Here is a 20,362-nt window from a genome sequence, read left to right on the forward strand (position 1 = left end):
CCACCTCTGCATTTGCCATTCGATTCGGGACAGTGAGTACAATGGTGGGTTTATGAGTCAGAGGTGCCAAAACTGTGGCAGGCCAAGGGAGAGGTGGGCATTGCTAAAGCAGGTTGGTTAGATTGAGGGCACCACAAAACAGAGGCACTCCCTGCAGCATTTTGGAACTTTAACACAACGAGCGGGTAGTAAATCTAGCGGACTCATTGCTGTGGGTCTAGGCTGTGGGAATCAAGAGCAGACATTGATGGCCCCTGGTCTACCACCAGGCTGTCAGTTCCAGTTACCTGCCAAACCCTAGTCTCATGGAGGTCCCATTCAACAACCAATGTCATCAACATTTCCCCCATTGGCCCCGTAATGTTGACACCATCTCTAACAAGATGGCTCAAATGTGGGAACATGTAGAACATCAACACATTTTCCAAATTTGTTCCTAGCCCCACCTTCACTCTGGTCTCTGGAGGCGTGGGAATATTTTGCCCCATGTTCCAGTGTGTAATACGAGAGGATGCACTGCAACAACTTGCCAAGGCTTCCCTGGCAACATTATATTACCTCAAAGAGCAATGGGGACACTGTAGTAACCAGTAGGAGTTAGCCTCGATGTCACACACCATGCAGACATGGAAATGGTTCTTTATCTGGTGATGAGTTAGTGTCGTAGAATTTTCTCTCTGACTGCACTGTGGAAGGACCTTAATCATATGGACCACATCAGTTCTTAAGTACTGGGCAACAAACCCTGAGAATGAATTTAAAAATGGCCCTTTGTTTGTTCTCTGATTTGTATCTCTCCACTTTAACAACTCAAGTCGCAAAGATCAATTGACCCATAACGATAGACGTCATTTCTGGAGCTAGCAAGGCAGTGTGGGGAGACAGTGGGAGTATGGTGATGAGACAGAGGGTCAGCCACAATCACGCTGAATGGTAGACCAGGAGCGCTGGGCTCAACAGCCTGCTCCCATGCCTATTTTCTAATTTTCTAACTGACTACGAATATATTTATCACAAATCCAGAAATGATTGGATGCACTTTACAATGTGGTACAATCTGTGGAGAGCACTCGTTGTTTGATGGTTTGGACGTAGATTAGTGCTTCCTGAACTGGTTCTCTGTGTGTGCTCACTTTGGGGCTTGAAGGTTGCTGTGACTCAAGGCCTATGAGATCAGGAAGGAGATGGGTGAGGTGGAGGGTTAGGGGCGTACTGAGGGATAGTGTGTTTAATCCAAATTGTATATAAGTATAAACCAAGTAGCTCCCCATTAGGTTTTTAAGGACAATTATTCAGGTCTACAAAATCAGGCAGTCAGGCCATGTCTACAAATGAATGGTATAAAGGGGCCAAGAGGCCTCACGGCCATTAGCACTTAGTTGGAGCTCCACAACAGACATTGTTACATCAAAGCCTACACTCCAAATTCTGGACTGGTGACCCCAGTGGGGATCACATCGCTCCGATTGAGTGCAGCTTTTTTGCGTCCTGTGTCCATCTGCAGATGATTCCTGCTGAGGGTCTTCGGCATTTTCTGTTTTTGTTTCAAGTTTTCATTTTCTGCAGTGCTTTTATTTTGCTTTCCGACTTCACTATTGACTACAATACAGATGTAATTCTGAAACTATGTACGGAAACTATGCCGTATGATAAAAATAAATGGATGAATAGCTCCATTAAAATAGCAGAGAAATTTGATCTGAACATTTTAAGTGTTCAGATGTTATCATATGGTATAATTTCCAGGCTGTAATCATGAAACTTCAATCAGGTAAGCCATATTGTGTGTAACATATTCACACTGAGGTCCACTTCTACCCATTTATGTCAAGAATCAGCCAGGCAGCAGGGATTTACAAATTATGAAGAGAACAATTCAATACCTTTGTTCATTAACCCAGTACTTGCTCTTCATGCTGAAATTACAGACAAAAGTGAGAAAGGTTAATCTTCGCAAATGTTTAGAAACCTTTTCCAAAACCAACTGTCAGATGAGAACCAGATACTTTAATTACAGCTTCTAATGGCCCATGTTTGGCATTTATATTGACTGCTGAACAGCCTGTGTTCACAACTGTGAAAATGGAAACAACCTCTGGTGCTTGTCCATCTGGATTTGCAGGCCAGCATCCAGATGATGTTCCTCTACATGACGCACTGTTAAGTCCCGGCAGATGGCAATTTCAGGAAATCAGTTAAACTTTTCCTTCTATGCTGTAATATTTTGTAAAAAAAAATCTTGAAAAGTTATCCCTTGCTGAATTGAAGTAAAACTGGGATTGTAATGGCAACAGTATCATTACTACTCATGCACAATCTCTCTATGGCCCTGAAAAACCACTTCTGTATTTGCACAATGTCTAATTTCTAACTTCTGATAGAACAATACAACAATGTAGGAGTTTTTAAAAATGTTTATGTTTTAGTTTTTATTTGTGAGCATCTCAAATTTCTTTAAAGTTTATAAATGTGTGAATGATAATCAATGCATTTTATTTCTTGACTTGCTGTCCTGAGAATTCTTCGGTGTGATTAACTGCTTAGCCTGTTTGATGACATCGCTGACTTGGATATCTAACTTGGCAAAACCCAAAGAACAGAAATTGTTAGTTCCAAGGTCAGTGGCAAACTGATCGCAAAATTCCATCCTCATTAAGTTGCTGAGATCCCAAAATCTTTATTTGTGAATTTTTGCTGCTGAATTTGGAGACATGTATAGAATGGACCATACCTGTTTTTTATTAGTTTCGGGTATGTTTTGACCAAGAAGTCTGATATATTTCTTTGGGTAAGGTTTTGCAGGATGTCAGTTGTATGCTGGACTCTCTGTAATGGAGAAAGCAACTCAGTTTTTGACAAGAGGTAAAATTTGCTTTAGCTTTTAAACATTAAGCAGCATTCAACAAAGAAAAGAACAAATGAAAATAAAGTGCTGGACATACTGGCAGTGTTTCTCTGGAGCATGAAACTCAGAGTCAACCTTTCAAGGGAAGAGGACAATTGGTCAGAATGAATGTAAGATCTGATGCAAGGTTTACTCAACTCTTTCATTCCTCACGGATGCTACCTGTTCCTGTTGAGTATTTCCACCACTTTTTTGCTTTTTATTTCAGATTCCCAGCACCTCCGGTATTTTGCTTTTATATTGTACAAAACATTGTTGGACTTGTGTAAAATGATTTTTTCTCATTTTCATTAGTAGCCGAGATAACATTGAACAGTACTTCAATACGATGTTCTGACACAATCTGCTCTTAACATCACTTCTCACACACTCATGCATCACACTTGCATAGATGCAGATATTGTCTCTCTTTTTCGCACACACCTCTCTTTTACTGATTTGAACTAGAAAAGCCTATGATTAATACCTCTGCTGGAGGAAGACCACCAGCTGCTGCAGGGCAGTCTGGGAGCATAATCAATCGATTTCCTGTACTGCACTGGCAGGATGGTGAAGGGTTGCTGCCGGAATAGAATGGGGACTGTAGTAGGTTGACAATCGTGGGGTCACTTTTTGGAATCTTCCAATCAGAGGATTGATTACTGCAGGGATGACCTCTGAATGAAAACAGATACAAGACATCAGTGTGAGATGCATGCAGGATCTTGAAGCTAGGTTTCTTACATTGAGACATACTTAGCTTGTTCTTAACAACAGTACATAGGCTGAAAATTTCCAGGTGTTCTGGGAGATGGGAACATTGGCAGAGTTTGGCTACCCATCAGTTTGCTGATTGAGCCACTGGAGTGACCAACAAAAGACCATTTTCCTTGGCATTTTGCCCACACCTAGGAAATCTCACAACCATGTGGAGAAAGCAACCTCTGAGACCTAGGGGCCTCCGAGCAGATTCAGGAGGGGGCACCTTCCTGTATGGGTGCCCCATGGACTGGGTGAGACAGCCTATTGGCGATGGCTATCCTTTTGGAAACAACAATTTTGGTCCTCTTTAACATCAAACCATAACCTAATCTCAGGGCCTGGATACCAGGAACCAATTTCTTCAAATATACCCGAGCTGTCTTCAAGTGGGCCTCTCCATTAAAGGTGCAATCTGATGGATGATTAATTTATTATCACATACATCTTGAAGATACAGTAAAATGGGGTTTGCCACCACAATCCAGCAGATAAAAAGAAATTATTTAAATAAGGGTTCATCTTTAGTTCAAATAGGGGTCTCAAGCATGGCTTCTGCAAGGTATCTGTATTGTGCTCCAGTCCTCAAGATGTCCCACTCTGGGAAGAGCAATAACAACACCAATGCCCCAGGAGACCCTGGCTCTGCTGCTGCTGCCTCCAAGAGCCCAGGGCCCAGGCCTACCACCACCTGGATTTCAGGTTCTGGGCCTACCACTGCCAGGAGTCCAAGTTACGGGTACCACTGCTGCCTAGAGCCCAGGCTCCAGGCCCACCACCACCAGGAATCCTTGCTCTCGGCATTGCTGCTGCAAAGAATCTGGGCTTCAGGCCTACCATTGCCAGGAATACAGTCTCTGGGCCTACCGTCGTCAAGATTACATGCTCTGGGCCTATCACCACCTGGTGTACAAGCTCTGGGCCTACCATTGCCAGGACTACAGGCTCTGGTACTGCCACCAGGAGTACAGGCTCCAGGCCTACCACTTCCAGGAGTATAGGCTCTGGGCCTACTCCCACTAGGACTCCCAATCTATGCCACAGCGCTACCAACACCAAACATTTCAGCAAACTCAAAAATGGCCAGCTCTAACAGTGGCACTATTGTGGCACAGCCCTTTGATGGACTGGAATCTCTCAGGTGCAGATTGCCATCTTTAATTGGATGCCAGCCCCTCCACATTTGGCTGCCACAGGAAATTTGGCTGCCACAGGTTACCTCCTACCGGCCAAAATGCAGGATGTGTACTGTCAATCACCTCACAAACGTTCACTCCAAAATATCAGAAAAGCAAGTGATAACATGACTATCAACTGTCTTACACAATGGGATTCTCCCTCATGCACCGAGTCCCAAATCCAGGTTTATTCACCAGCACCTCCATCAACTGACCCATCTTCTTATTCCATGGACGTTCGTTGCTGTCAAAATGAAGAGAAAGAACATATTAAGGAAAGAATGCACACAATGAAGACTAAGACTAACAGATTTTTCCATGACCATTTTTCCAAATTTTAATGATTTAAAGAATGTAGTCTTGTTTAACATCGATCTGAGGTTAAACTGAGGGGGTTGTCCATATGTCATGAGCGTACGCAGTTTGCATTAATTTCTTGGTTCCTGGGTAATCTGGTTTGAATTTTCTAGGGCTCACACCTTATAAAACGTGCTGTCAAATAAAACCTGAAGGAGATCCCAGGGAATACCGATGCCAACAATCTGAGATAAATGGTAATATGATTTAAATTTTATATGTTACCTCCACTCAAATGTAAATATCTCACAAAAACAAAAATCTTCACATTGCTGAAAATTACATGCCAAGTTGCATCTGCATTATTTTCAAAATCAATAAAAATAATTAAAATACAAATGTGTACAAATATGAATTTAAATATCAAAAGTGTCAATATTTTAAAGTTTTACTTGTATTTTTAAAATGTTTCAAATTTAATTGACATGGAATTACATAAATATGATTGGCAGTTTCAAATGATGCTAAAACATGGTTTTAAAATCAGAATGCACTGAAGGATTTTGGGTGCTGTACGTCAATGATCTGCATTCATAAGGCATCTTTCACATCTTCACGGTATTGGAAAGTGCAATGCAGTCAATGAGTTACAGTTGGTGTAGTTACTGTACGCTGTAGCCATTGTGTACAGACAGCAAGGAGGTGAATGGCCAGTTAATTCACTTGAAAGGCAGGGATGAATAGTGGCCAGGAATCTAAAAGGTTTGCCCTGTTTTCCTTTGACAAAGGATGCCATGGGATCTTTAATCCGCACCTGTAAAAAGCAATGGGACCTACTGCCCCTTCTGAAAGACAATGCATCTGACAACGCAGCTCATCCCCAAGTTTCTCAAACCTCTGCCTTATGCAAGGGCATTGAATGTTTAAACTTAAATTATGCTTTCAAATCAAAAATTTCTGACGAAGGTAAGGGAAGCTAACATTGAGCCGAGATGCTATGGATGCGATATTTAGTATTATTTTATGGTCTACAAATTAAGTTGTTGTAAGGTGAGAGGGGAGGCATATAAAAGGTTTCAGAGGGCTTTTTTTTTTCACACAGACGGTGGTGAGTGTTTGGAATGTGCTGCCAGAGGTAGTAGTGAAAGCAAGTACAATTTTGTCATTTAAGAAACATTTGGATAAGTACATGGATGGGATAGTTATGGAGGAGTCTGGACCACACACAGGCAAATGAGACTAGATTAATTGTGAAAATGAGCTGAAAATGTGTTGCTGGAAAAGTGCAGCAGGTCAGGCAGCATCCAAGGAGGAGGAGAATGGACGTTTCGGGCATGAGCCCTTCTTCAGGAACCTGCTCCTGCTCCTTGGATGCTGCCTGACCTGCTGCGCTTTTCCAGCAACACATTTTTAACTCTGATCTCCAGCATTTGCAGTCCTCACTTTCTCCTCCTAATTGTGAAAATGGGCTAGCATGGATAAGTTGGGCCGAAGGGCCTGTTTGCATGCTGTAAAACTCTACGACTCCATGACTTAATCTTAAACAATGTGAAATTGTTGGAAAGAGTTTGAATAATCTTACCTGAAAAAAGTGTACTGTTTGCCGTACATCCATGGGTGAATTGTTAAACTTTGATATTCTCCAAAGGGTGGGATTATGAGTGAGAAGATTAAAGCTAACAGCACAAAGTTGGCAGGAAGGAGAAACTATTAAAAGAAGAGATTTAAATTTAACTTGGTGCTGAATCAATTACAAACCCTTATAGTCAGCAAAGTCAGTTAATGTTTCACAACAGTGAATGTTGCTCTTTTCACTTTTGAGAATCTTGGCTGTTTGCACCCACTATGATATGCAATATGAAACAAATCTACTGGTCAGCTTTCAGAGTAAATCACAGCACTCACAGCTGTGTAAGAATCAACAACAAAAACTTGCATTTATATAATGCCTTTAACGTAATCCCAAGGTTATTCACAGGAGGGTTATCAATCAACATTTGACATCAAGCCAGAGGAAAGTTTAGCTGTGTCAAAGGCAAATGGCATTCAATGAAACGAAATGAGAGATGATGGATTTGTAACTTGGACAAACAATATAAAATAAGGGGCACAATACTTAAGGGGATGTAAGAGCAGAGGGACCTGGGTATATATGCATATATTTCACTGAAGGCAGCAGAATTGTTAAAGAGAACTGTTAATAATGCATACAATATCTTGGGATTTATTAGTAGTGGCAACAGCAAGGAGGTTATGCTGCATTTATATAAGACACTTGTTAGTATTCAGCTGGATTATAGTGTACATTTTGGGGCACCAACAGTATAGGATGGATGTGACTGCATTGGAGAGCGTGCAGAAGAGGTTTATGAGAATGACTCCAGAGATTAGATACTTGATTATGAAGATAGATCGGAGAGGTTGGATTTGTTCTCCATGGAGAGAAGGCAACTAACGGGAGATCTCATAGAAATTTTTTAAATCGTGAGGGGTCTGGATAGAGTCGATACAGAGAAGCTCTTCTTGCTTGCAAAATGATCAAGGTTGAGAGGGACAGATTTTAAATGATTTGCAAATGTTGTTGATGTGATGTGAGAAAAACTTCTCCATATGATGTATGGTTCAGGTCTGGAATGCACACCCTAGAAGTGTGAGGGAGATAGCGTTAATTGAGGGATTCAAGAGGAAACTGGATGATCATGTGAATAGAAGCAACGTGCAAGGGTGAATGGAGGAGAAAGGCATCAAGTTGGTGTGTTGTTGCAGATCTGATGGGCTGAATGTCCTCAGCTACTCTGTAACAGTTCTGTGATATACTGTCCCTGGAGGGGCACTGGAAGGTTGTGTAGACTATATAAAGGTGGAGAACCTGTCACCTTCCCAACTTTTCCCAGTTATGTTCAGGGTGGCTAGGGTCAAGGATGGCTTCCCACCCAGATGCAAGTGGCAGCAACACATCAGGGGACCTGAAGTGATCACAGCCATCATTTCTGGTAATGCTGAGGGGGTACTGGAGAGCTGCCAACATTTGATGCTCTGGGACATGCCATCTGAAGATACCATTCGTCCTGTGGTCAACCAGACAAATGTGTGATTGACATTAAATAAGGTCACAAGGGCCTGGTGCAGCTAGTGGTCAGGCCCATTAGTGCAACCATTAAATTCTACTGAGAGAATTTCGAGTTTTTTATAACCTTTAAAAAAATATTTGAATGAGCACCTGAAGTGTTATAACATTTGAGGCTATGGGCCTACTGTGGGAAAACAGGACCAGTGTAAGTAGTGGTGGCATAGACTTGATGGGCCGAAGGGCCTTTTCTGTCCTATATGATTCTATGATTCAATGGGAATTCCAGATTTCTAGGGCTAAGTAACTACAGTCATGGCTGCCCAACAATCAGAGATACCCAAGAGCCCAGAGCTAAAGGGGTACATGGTGGCACATCAGCTCCAGTGAGTGTTTTCAGCAGGGGAGGGGGAAACTGGCACCCTGTAGTACAGTATGGACAGGAATTGATCGGAGTAAAAATGGATTGAGGTTTATATTTATTCTTAGCAACATGTGGTGCATTTGGAAGTTACTGCAGTATCCACTTGTTCAAATGAAAAGCTGACAACTCAGCTAAAGTCAAAGCAGATCAGTGCGGCCTGATATTGTTGATTGTACCTGAGCCAAAAAATCCTTCTGACTGCGAATAGCATGGTTGAATCTCTTGATAAACAATGCCTTGAACTGTTGTTTGACCAGGTCTGAACCTTGGATCTGCCTGGAGCCTTTGCCATCATGTCCACCGGGTTGGGGGTTGTCAGTAATGGGGCCAGGAGACTCTGCAGTTGCTGGATCTGTACCTGCTGTCACCGCTTCCCCATTTGGTTTCACCTCAGAAGCAGATGCTTTTCTTTCAGCACTTTGGCCTTTCTCTGCGGCCTGTCCATTCTGAGAAGCCTCTTTGGATGCTAAATAGATTTAAAATGTTCTCAATTATCATAATTATCAACAATATAGTGCCTTTACCTATAAAGCTTCATCTTATTATTTGATAAATTAAACAATATGAATTTGGAATGAATATGGAATGCAGAAGATCTGTCTCCATTCCTACACTATGGTACATATTTTCATAAATCATTGCAATTCACATTCGCTCAGTTCATTGATTTCAAATCTTGTTTCCAATCTATAAATTATTTCAAACCTTTTCACAACCTCCTCCATTTTCTGCACTTCTCTGAGCCCTCCACTCCCTGAGTCCTGGGTTACTGTGTATCCCTCACTCCCACTCTCCCCTTCATCTCCCGGTCGCTGAAAGTGCCGCCATTTTAACCCAATGCATTGAAACTTCTCCCTTCTTATCCTTGACCTCTTTTCCTCTCTCCTCTCCTATTGAGCAGATTGTGAAAACATATTCTCCTGGCTCCAAACTAGCTTTCCTGGATTTTCTTCCGTCAGATTTTCTTGAAATGTCAAAGTATTTGACAGATCCTAGTTATCCTTTTTGACTGTAGGTGAGGATATTACAACAAATTGCATTTATGTGACATTCCCTAAACTTGAAGCACTTCACAGTAGTGTAGGCCACAAAAGGTGACACTGAGCTACTTAGTGACATTAGAACAAGCCATCAAGAATTTGTATATGAGTTAGGAACTACAGTAGCCTCAAACCTGCTTTGCCGAGGTTTGTCCAAGAGGTTTGATTAAAGGACAACTCTCCAAGTAGGACAGAGACAAAGAAGTGGAGGGATCAAATTCCAGGGCCCAGTTACCTGATAGCTCAGTGAAGGAAATTGGGAATGGCCAGAAATGTCGCAAAGTAGGATTAGAATTAGAATTAACTTTGCTATCACATACACTCACAGGAGTACGGTGAAAAGTTTATAAAGTCGCCACTTATGACACTGTCTTAGGTACAAAGGTGCCTAGATATAGATTCTTGGAGGAATAAATTACAAAAATAAAGAAATAAAATGTCCAGAATAGTGTTGGTCGAGACAGCAGAATAAAAATGGAGAAACTTAGTCTGAAGTGTTTGGCTTCCCAAGTATTCTGCTTTTCGTCTGGTTTTTGGAAAGGTTATAACCAGAATGCTGATTGCATGAGGATATCAGATGATAATTTATTTAGGCTGTTATTAGGAAGTGATGGTTCCGTGAACTATGTATACACTGTCAGCCATGGACAGCCCTTATATACAATTAAAGCTTTCAATACCTAAAATGTGGAGAAGGTGAGGACTGCAGATGCAGAAGATCAGAGTCAAAAAGTGTGGTGCTGGAAAAGCACAGCCGGTCAGGCAGCATCTGAGGAGCAGGAGAGACTACGTTTTGAGCATAAGCCCTTCATCAGAATGAGGGGGTGGTGCTCAAGGGAGCTGAGAGATAAATGGCTGGGAGGTGGGGCTGGGGGAAAGGTAGCTAGGAATGCAATAGGGAGATGAAGCTGGGAGGTGATGGTGATAGGTTGGAGTGGAGGGTGGAGCGGATAGGTGGGAAGGAAGATGGACAGGTAGACAGTTTAAGAGGTGGTGCCGAGTTGGAGGGTTGGATCTGGGATAAGGTGTGGAGGGGAAATGAGGAATCTGGAGTAATTGACATTGATTCCATGTGGTTGGAGGGCCCCAAAGCGGAAGATGAGGCATTCTTCTTCCAGGCGTTGGGTGGCTAGAGTATGGTGGTGGAGAAGGCCCAGGATTTGCTTGTCCTTGGCAGAGTGGGAGGGAGCTGAAGTGTTTGGCCACAGGACGGTGGGGTTCTTTAGTGCGTGTGCCCCAGAGATGTTCTCTGAAACGTTCCACAAGTTGGTGACCTGTCTCCTAGTGTAGAGGAGACCACATCGATAGCAATGGACACAGTAGATGATGTGTGTGGAAGTACAGGTAAATCTCGGTCAGATGTGGAAGGATCCTTTGGGGCCTTGGATGGAGGTGAGGGGAGAAGTGTGGGTGCAGGTTTTACATCTCTTGTGTTGGCTAGGGAAGGTGCTGGAAGTGGAGGGTAGGTTAGTGGGAGGTGTGGACCTAACAAGGGAGTTGCGGAGGGAATGGTCTCTGCAGAATGCAGATAGGGGTGGGGAGGGAAATATATCCCAAGTGGTGGGGTTTGTTTGTAGGTGGCGGAAATGGCAGAGGATGATGCAATGTATCCGGAGGTTGGTTGAATGGAAGGTGAGGGTGGTGGGTTCAAAGGCAGAGGTGTGGAATGTGGGGGAGATGCGCTGGAAGGCATTGTTGACCACATGGGAGGGGAAATTGCGGTTCTTGAAGAAGGAGGCCATATGGCGGAATTGGTCCTCTTGGGAGCAGATGTAGCGGAGGTGGAGGAATTGAGAGTAAAAGATAGCATTTTTACAGGAGGCAGGGTGGGAGGAGGTGTAGTCCAGATAGCTGTGGGAGTTGATGGGTTTGAAGACTACTTTTCCAGCACCATACTAAAATGTTGAAATTAATTCACACAAAATGCTCACCCTAAACCATGAGAATTGATGCCAAAACCTTGGAAGGAATGAGAATTTATTTGAAATTTGAAGCAAATGTTACTTTTTCAGGAAGGCACTGATTCTACTATTTTAAGTCAAATTAAAACTATGGGATTCAGAATCTCAGCAGAAACTGACGTATCCAGGTGGAATAATGAAGAGAAGGCCCACAGCAATATTCACTGGGATATGAGGAAAATCCAGAAACTGTTGTCTTTGAAACTGTGGTGTCTGAAATGTATATAAAATGGCAAAACAAAGCCTGAGGTCTGAATCTTACATTTTTGGTTAATATCAAGTTGCACTGAGTTTTTTTAAGAGTGACTCTCGGTGCAAGGCCTGGCGAGTTTTATCTTAGCAAATTTGCCTCGTTAATTGCCTATCCCATACAGCTTCTCTTATGTTCAAATTCTGCCCCATCATTCCGTATGCTGATCCTGGAACAACACAGCATTAAGTGGATATCTACCAAGAAACAGCCACAGCACTCGCATGCAAGCCATCTGAAAAGCCTGGATAGACACTGGTATTCTGAATCTGCCCTGCTCAGTCAAAGAAAGAGTCTGAGGAGAATATGGCTCCGCAATTCTCTAATAAGCTCCATCACTAATTGGATTGCATCTTTGCCCAGAACTTGCAGCCCCCAGTCCTGTAAGCTAAAGCACTGTGTCAACATTCTGACCCCCATCATCATATGCCCTTAGTTTCTAAGGATAGACTCAATAATCTGTGGCACACATCCCCTTGACCAACATGACGGGACAGCGCCAGAGAAGACTTAGGCAGAAGTGGGTACTGCAGATGCTGGAGATTTGAGTCAAGATTAGAGTGGTGATGGAAAAACACAGCAGGTCAGGAAGCATCCGAGGAGCAGGAAAATCGACGTTTCGGGCAAAAGCCCTTCATCCTGATGAACAGCTTTTGCCTGAAACGTCGATTTTCCTGCTCCTCGGATGCTGCCTGACCTGCTGTGCTTTTCCAGCACCACTCTATTCTTGACCCCAGAGAAGACATGCCCAGCCCACTGACCACTCCCCGACTGCAATAGCTCTGCTCCTGGACTGGCCACTACAGAGCTAATGGATTTCTCAACAAAGAACCCTCTGACTGAGAAATCACCTCCCCCACAACAGGACACCAGACTGTAGCCAATCTCCTGGTCTGGTATCGGACACTGCCCCCAACTTACTGCACCAGGATCCCCTGATTGATGGGTGGTGCCATCATTTTCACTAAGGACTGCTCTCCCAACACTTTGGGACATGGCTGTGTGCTTACTGCAGGTGCACTGTGTTAGCCACGCAAGTTGCTAGCAGATGGCGGAAGAGTGAGATTGGACAGCAGTGTGTTACATCTACAAGATGTGCAGACCCTAGACTGAGAGCTGCTCAGCAGAAAGGCAAGCTGCCTGTGGTTGTGACTGCACTAAATGGCAAGGCAAGGCTAGGCAGGGAAGCTAGGAGCATGCAGGTTGGTGAGTGAGTGCTACGACAGAAAGTGAGCTACCCTGAGCTGCAGCCTGGTCCAGTCTGAAAACAGGTTATGCAGGTCAAGTGGATTGGCCATGCTAAATTGCCCAGAATGTCCAGGGATGTGCAGGCTAGGTGGTCTGGCCATGGGAAATGCAGGGTTACAGGGATGGGGGTGGGTGAGTTTGGGTGGGATGCTCTTTGGAGGGTTTGTGTGGATTCGATGGGCTGAATGGTCTGCTTCCACACTGTAGGGATTCTATGATTTCCTTGTCAAATTTTCCCAACATGGAGCTTGTCTGGTGAATTGAGTGGGGAGATGAGTTGGGAGGCTGATTATGAATGTAGGCTGTCAACCAGCATTAATCCCTGTCAATTAGTAGCTTACTGGGCACCAGTTAGAATCTCCCTACACTGCTTGTGGAAAGCGTAAAAGATGGAGTGAGATGATCTCGACATTGAGATGGACGCTGCTTATCAAAATCTGCCACACATCTCACCACAGCCCACACCACTCAGACCCTGACTAGATTCCACCCAGGCGTAATAAACCCAGGGAGCTGCTTCAAATTAAATGGTGACCACAGGAGAAAGGTTCAGTTGGAAAAAGATTCATTTGGAATTAATATCAGAATTAAGAGGGTGGTGAGAGTAAACATGGTGGAAATGTTCAATTACTGTAATTGGAAAGATGGTTTCTTCTGGCTGGTTGAGCTATGATGACCCAAATGGTCTTCATCATCCATGTTTACTTGTGACTTAATAACAACATTGGAGCAGGCCACTCTATAATGATCATCAATAACAGAATGAAATTGACAGTGAATGTTGCTGAACCGAAGCACGTATTGTCAAAATCTTTCATCCTGCAGTTACCTGGACAAAGCCAAGAATGCTGCTTCTCAAACAGGCACGATGGACAAAACTCTTTGACAACATGGTACTTTTTCAGCAATATTCAATTTCTGCACTTCCAAATGAAAGCAGACAATTCAGTATTAAGCGGGAATGTGCTTTGTACAAAAGTATTCCTTCCCCTCTAATCATCAGTTTAGATTTTGAAATTACATTTCAACATAATTACATTTGCAAGCTACCAATAATGCTATTTTGTGATTCCATGTAAATATGTATCTGGCAGCCTAATAATTAAATGTAAATATAATTACGCAACTTCTCATCAATGAGACATCACTGCTCCACAACTCTTTTGTTCTTCTGTTTAACTTGACTATAATTTAAAGGCATCTTCTGTACCAGACGTTTTGAAATGAATGTTTTCTGCAGGATGATGATGAGAGGGTATTCCTGTTGTGGCATGGAGTTGTAGGTAGTGATTAAAGAACAGCCACTCCCTGCCCGATGGCTCAGCAGGTTTATTCAGGGAAAAACTGAGGCAGAAACACTGGGAAAGGCTGGTGCTTGCACTGAGCTAATGTAGCTCATCTGAGTGAAAGTGATAATACCCTCAACCACCACAAGAGATGTTGGATTATGGAGGAGGAAAAAATAAAAAGCAGCCTCATCATTACCCAATTAACCCTTGCTGGAAATGCCCAAGTCTGGGCATTAGTCTAATGACCTTTAATGCTCAAATATTTATCACAAAGAATCAAATATGAATATTCCCCAGATTAGAGTGGTGCTGGAAAAGAACAGCAGGTCAGGCAGCATCACAGGACCAGGAAAATCAATGTTTTGGGCAAAAGACCTTCATGAATATTGTCCACTTGAGCAAAACCATTGGATTCTTAGTCCCTTGTGAAGCTAGGTTGCATTACAAGTTTCAATAGAAGAGCAGAAGATGGATGATTGGTGGAGAATAAAGGGTGTGTCTGGTGGAACTCTTCACTGTAGTTATAGACCAGAAGTAGCCTTGACATCATTGCATCACCCCTTCAGCGACACAGTTCAGGTTGGGGTCCATAATTTGGACCCCAACCTGAATTTTCTCATGGGTTCTGGAGTTCCATTGTTGGAATCCAATGGGGGTTCTGCGGCCCGCAAACAAGGGTTGTACTCTACTCCTAATTGGCTACCTCCATGTTTGCCAGGCCCAATCAGAGGGCTCAATTAGGGGCACCTCTGCAGTTTCATCAGCCCCAGGTGAGGTGGGTACTGCTGAAGTGTGTGGACGTAAATAAAAATCAATCAGCGCTGAAGCTGCTGGGCTGTTTGGGAGTGAACAGGCCGGGAGTGGGGCCTTTCTGTCCATGGGGCACAGAGTCTCAATCACTGTCAGGTCACCTCCATTTGGCAGGAAGAGTAGAGGAGATGAATATTATTTAAATGGAGAAAGATTGCAGAAAGCTACGGAACAGAGGGATTCGGGAGTCCTCATGCATGAATCACAAAAAGATAGCATCCAATAGGGTAATAGGGAAGGCAAATGGAACGTTGGACTTTATTTCAAAGGGAACAGGGTATAAAAGGTTTTGTAAAACAATGGAAGCCATTAGTCAGACCAAAGCTGGAATAATGTGAATGGTTTTAAGCCCCTTATCTAAGGATTCAAGACATTAGAGACAGTGCACAGAAGGTTGACTAGATTTTTTCTGGGCATTAAGGGTCTGTCTCATGAGGAGAGGTTGAGTAGATTGGGCCTGCACTTGTCAGGTTTTAGAAAAATGAAATGTGACCTTATTGAAACATAGAAGATTCTTAGGGAACTTGACAAGGTAGATACCGAAAAATTGTCTCGCCCTATGGGAGAGTCTATGATCAGAGGGCATTAACTCAGAATACAGGGTTGCACATTTAAATCAAAGATGAGGAGGGAATTCTTTTCTCAAAGGATTATGAATCTATGGATTATTTTTTACCACGAAGGGCTGTAGAGGTTGGGTCATTAAATATATTTAAGGCTAAAACTGACAGATTTTTAATCAGTAAAGGAATCAAGGATTATGAGGAAAAAACAGGAATGTGGTGTTGAAGGTTATCAGATTAGCCACGATCTCAATGAATGAAGGATCAGGTGCAATAGGCCAAATGGCCTACTGCTGTCCTATGCCTCATCAGGTGGTTTTGTCGGTGGCTGCCAAGGTGACCCGAATTAGGCCTAAACCATGTGAATTCCTGATGAAGGGCTTTTGCCCAAAACATTGATTCTCCGGCTCCTTGGATGCTGCCCGACCAGCTGTGCTTTTCCAGCACCATACTCTGATTTCCGGCATCTGTAGTCCTCACTTTCTCTATGTGAATCAGCTGCCAACCTCCATAGAGTGGGTACCACTGGGAAATATCCCTGGTGTTGGAAATGAGTTAAGGGGCTGGCCTGATGTAGTGCCCCACTTACAAGCCTTGGCCACAAGGCCTAGAAAATATAGCCCTGTGTATTTACAGTTTTAAATATAGACAGTTATTAAATGGACAAGAATTGTTTACCTAGTGATTTTGTAAGTTTTTAGAAGTCATTCCATTGAAGTTTGAATTAGTACCCTTTACTAGTTAGATAATTGTGCCCTTCCATCACGATACTGATGTACTGAATAAAGACTACAGCAATTTGGCAACAAATGATCCAACTGTTGGTATTTTGTCCTTTGAAGTAAACATTGAAGGGTTTTTTTAAGCTTGCAGACCAAATTCCAAAGAAGTAGAGATTAGCAGCCACATTATTAATGTGGAAGTTATTAAATTTAATGCCCCATAATTGTTCTTTTAAAATTCGGTCAGTAGTTTCAAAGGGCCTTTACTGTGGTGGTGGAAGGGGGAGGTGGAAAGAATCACATTCTTAATGGATTTCATTACGAAGAGATTGGTTTATTTTGTAGTCGGGTCAGAGATCTGGGAACAGCAGTGTTTGTGTATGTGTTGCAATGACTTTTGAACTGGTGCCCTGGTTTCTCTCAAAGATAGTGTCAGGAATTGAGTTCAAAGGGTGAAAGCAGAAACGTCAACAATTAAAATGGGAACTTCAAAAAAAGTCAATCTGCATGCTGAATCCGAATGCAATTCCTTATTTATGGTTTGTTTGTGACATTGCAATTGAATATGTAATTACTGTAGCTTTATAAACTTCTGTGGGGTGGGACTGACTTAATTTGCAAGACTAAAAGTGGTATCTTGTGACAGAAGAGTATACGATTAAACAAATAGACCTGAAAAAAAATCAATGCTTGCAAATTTACAGAAATGGACTGGAAAAGGACAAAGGATATTAATATATAGAATTGTACCATAGAATGATTACAGCACAGAAAGTGGCTGTTTGGTCCATTATAAGCCCAAAGGTCAATTAGAAATGAAGTCTTCAATAAAATTGGATAGTGAAAGAAAGGGTCATTCAGGGTACATATTTTTGGATAATGGTTGTCTCATGTTCTCACCAAACACGGATGTGGAATTGTATGTCTTATTGTCGAATTAAGAGCCAAAAGATTAGAATGTTCCTTTATGCTCACCATTGTTAGCATCAATGTTGACAACTGTTGCCTTGTGTTCCTCTTTAAGGCCTGCTTCTGACTTTCTTAGTAACAGACAGCCTTTGCAAAGATCATGAGTAACAAAGAAAAGAACAATGATAAAAGAAGTTATTAGTAACTTGAATAAATCTTGAACTTTGGTCAAGTTTATGCATTGGGGCGCTGAAGAAGCCATCTCATGAAATCCCCATGAGTTAGACTTCTAAAATCAATTTAAAATCAGTGTAAACCACTGATAACAATGACAAGAGCAATGGGGCATTGGAACTTTGAACTCCTTCACCAATGAGATGGAAGGATTATTAAAATAGTTGCCATGGTCCCAGAGGATGGTAAGGCTGCTCTATTATTAGAGAGAGAGATGGCTAGTGTTGAGATTAAACTGACAGCTACCATGGCTCAGGTGACGTTGAGAAGGCAGGACCTTCATAGTAACCTCAACCAGTGTGGGAATTGAACCTGCACTCTTGAAGTCACCCTGCATTGCAAACCAGCCATCCTGCCCTCCATATGCAGAAATAACCGAAAAGCAGAAATGATTAGATATACTCTAAATCCAAGAAAGCAAGGAAGAGAGCAAAGGAAGGATTGAACTAAGGAAGGGAGAAACAAAAGGTAATTGATTTTTAATGCTACAGTTCCACATCTTGTAATTTGCCTGAATTACAGAGACTCCATAGTTTACTTTTTCAACTACTGGGCCAGAGAAGTTGCTTGGCACTGCAGTAATTATTGCCATGTCACTAAAAAGCACCTACTCTGATAATTATCAGAGTTAACTTGCCGTGACGAGGTCAATGAGTAATTAATTTGCAAAACCAGCAAATTGCTTTAAGAAAGAGTGAGGGTAAGGGTGAGATGCCATTGCACGAAGCAAACAGACTGCCCATATGTAACGACCAGCAAGTTCCGCTTGGCCGTCTCAATTTACTGGCTGAATTGTACAATCAAAATGCTCTGCTATAAGTTCAGCCTGTTGTGTATATTTTCCAGGACCATTGATGATTACAACTGATTCAAAGCAATGTATTCAACTGTAGATGTCAGTTAAATTTAGCATTCTGTAATCACCTGGGAAACAATTAACATCATAGAACATTATCAAAAGCAAAACCATAAATGTGCCCCTGACTACTTCTTTTGCAACACGTATGTATTCTCTAAATACCTGCAGCTTTGGGAACATGCAGACTCTTCAGCTTGTTAATCAGAACCTAATTAACAATGAAAAAGGATGGAAAATTCTACCGGTTTAAATTGTAAGATTGTATCTCAAAGACTTGGCTATTTTGAAACAATTGGAAGGTCTTGTGGCACAGTGAGTTATGTCTTTGTCAAAAACTCTAGATTCAACTCTCACTCCAGGATTTGCTGGTCAATGGGAGCGTGTTTGTAACAAAGCCAAACAGGCTGGGTTTCAACTTGTAAATCCTTCCAACATAATTGGATGATAAGCAAAGGAGATCAGCCATATGATGGAAATCTACCATCACCAACTCCAGGCTACAATGGAGAACGTGAGGACTGCAGATGCTGAAGATCAGAGCTGAAAATGTGTTGCTGGAAAAGCACAGCAGGTCAGGCAGATTCCAAGGAGCAGGAGAATCGACGTTTCGGGCATGAGCCCTTCTTCAGGAATGAGGAAGATGTGCCAAGCAGGCTAAGATAAAAGGTAGGGAGGAGGGACTTGGGGGAGGGGCGTTGGAAATGCGATAGGTGGATGGAGGTTGGTGGGGTGGTAGGTGAGGACCAGGTGGGTTCTGTCCTGGTGGAGATTGGAGGAGCGGGGCTCAAGGGCGGAGGAGCGGGAAGTGGAGGAGATGCGGTGGAGAGCATCATCGATCACGTCTGGGGGGAAATTGCGGTCTTTGAAGAAGGAGTCCATCTGTGTTGTTTGGTATTGGAATTGGTTTCCTGGGAGCAGATGCGGCGGAGACGAAGCAGTTGGGAATATGGGATGGCGTTTTTACAGGGGGCAGGGTGGGAGGAGGTGTAATCTAGGTAGCTGTGGGAGTCGGTCGGTTTATAGTAAATGTCCGTGTTGATTCGTTCGTCCGAGAGAGAAATGGAGAGGTCTAGGAAGGGGAGGGATGAGGCTGGGACGGTCCAGGTAAATTTGAGGTCAGGGTAAAAGGTGTTGGTAAAGTGGATGAACTGTTCAACCTCCTTGTGGGAGCACGAGGCAGCACCAATACAGTCATCGATGTAGCGGAGGAAAAGGTGGGGAGTGGTGCCAGTGTAGCTGCGGAAGATGGACCCCGCCCCCACGCCGAACCCCACCCTGCCCCAATCTCCGTCCCCGCCCCGATTCCTGCCCCCACATCTAACCCCACCCCCACGCCGATCTCCGTTCGCACGCCTAACCCCACTCCCGCCCCGATCTCCTTTCCCGCCACCACATCTAATCCCGCCCCTACTCCCAGCTCCAGCCCCACACCAGGTGCTAGCTCCCAGCCCTGCTGTGTTTTCACCATCCCTCCAGAACTACCCCTCTCTGAGGATGAAAGATCAGTCCTTGGCTGAGGCGTCACCTTCATCCCCCTACGCTCTCGGATTAACGAGTTCAACACGCGGCGAAACATCAAACAATTCTTCCGCTGCCTTCGCCTCCGCGCCTACTTTTTCAACCAAGATTCTCGCCCACCCTCTGACGACCCCTTCTCCTGCCTCCAACACACCCCATCCACCTGGACACCCCGTGCTGGCCTCTTACCTGCCCTCAATCTCTTCATAGCAAACTGCCGCCGCGACATTAACCGCCTCAACCTCTCCACCCCTCTCACCCACTCCAACCTCTCACCCTCAGAACGTGCAGCCCTCCACTCCCTCCGTTCCAACCCCAACCTCACTATCAAACCAGCAGACAAGGGAGGC

The 20,362-nt window shown here is 43.4% G+C and overlaps 1 protein-coding gene across 1 annotated transcript in view; it reads right to left on the reverse strand.

The window, feature by feature from the left end:
* abca4b (ATP-binding cassette, sub-family A (ABC1), member 4b) overlaps nt 1–20,362 on the reverse strand; it is a 150,764-nt gene that overhangs the window by 31,671 nt on the left and 98,731 nt on the right. The window contains exons 27-33 of the mRNA XM_043698840.1: nt 17,468–17,548; nt 8,786–9,075; nt 6,701–6,825; nt 4,967–5,065; nt 3,372–3,561; nt 2,732–2,826; nt 1,884–1,916 (exon numbers count right to left, since the gene is read on the reverse strand). Of these exons, the coding sequence (XP_043554775.1) occupies nt 1,884–1,916; nt 2,732–2,826; nt 3,372–3,561; nt 4,967–5,065; nt 6,701–6,825; nt 8,786–9,075; nt 17,468–17,548 (913 nt within the window). The remainder of the gene's footprint in view (nt 1–1,883; nt 1,917–2,731; nt 2,827–3,371; nt 3,562–4,966; nt 5,066–6,700; nt 6,826–8,785; nt 9,076–17,467; nt 17,549–20,362) is intronic.

The sequence above is a fragment of the Chiloscyllium plagiosum genome, chromosome 11 (assembly GCF_004010195.1).
Source record: "Chiloscyllium plagiosum isolate BGI_BamShark_2017 chromosome 11, ASM401019v2, whole genome shotgun sequence".
In the NCBI taxonomy this organism is placed as follows: Eukaryota; Metazoa; Chordata; class Chondrichthyes; order Orectolobiformes; family Hemiscylliidae; genus Chiloscyllium; species Chiloscyllium plagiosum.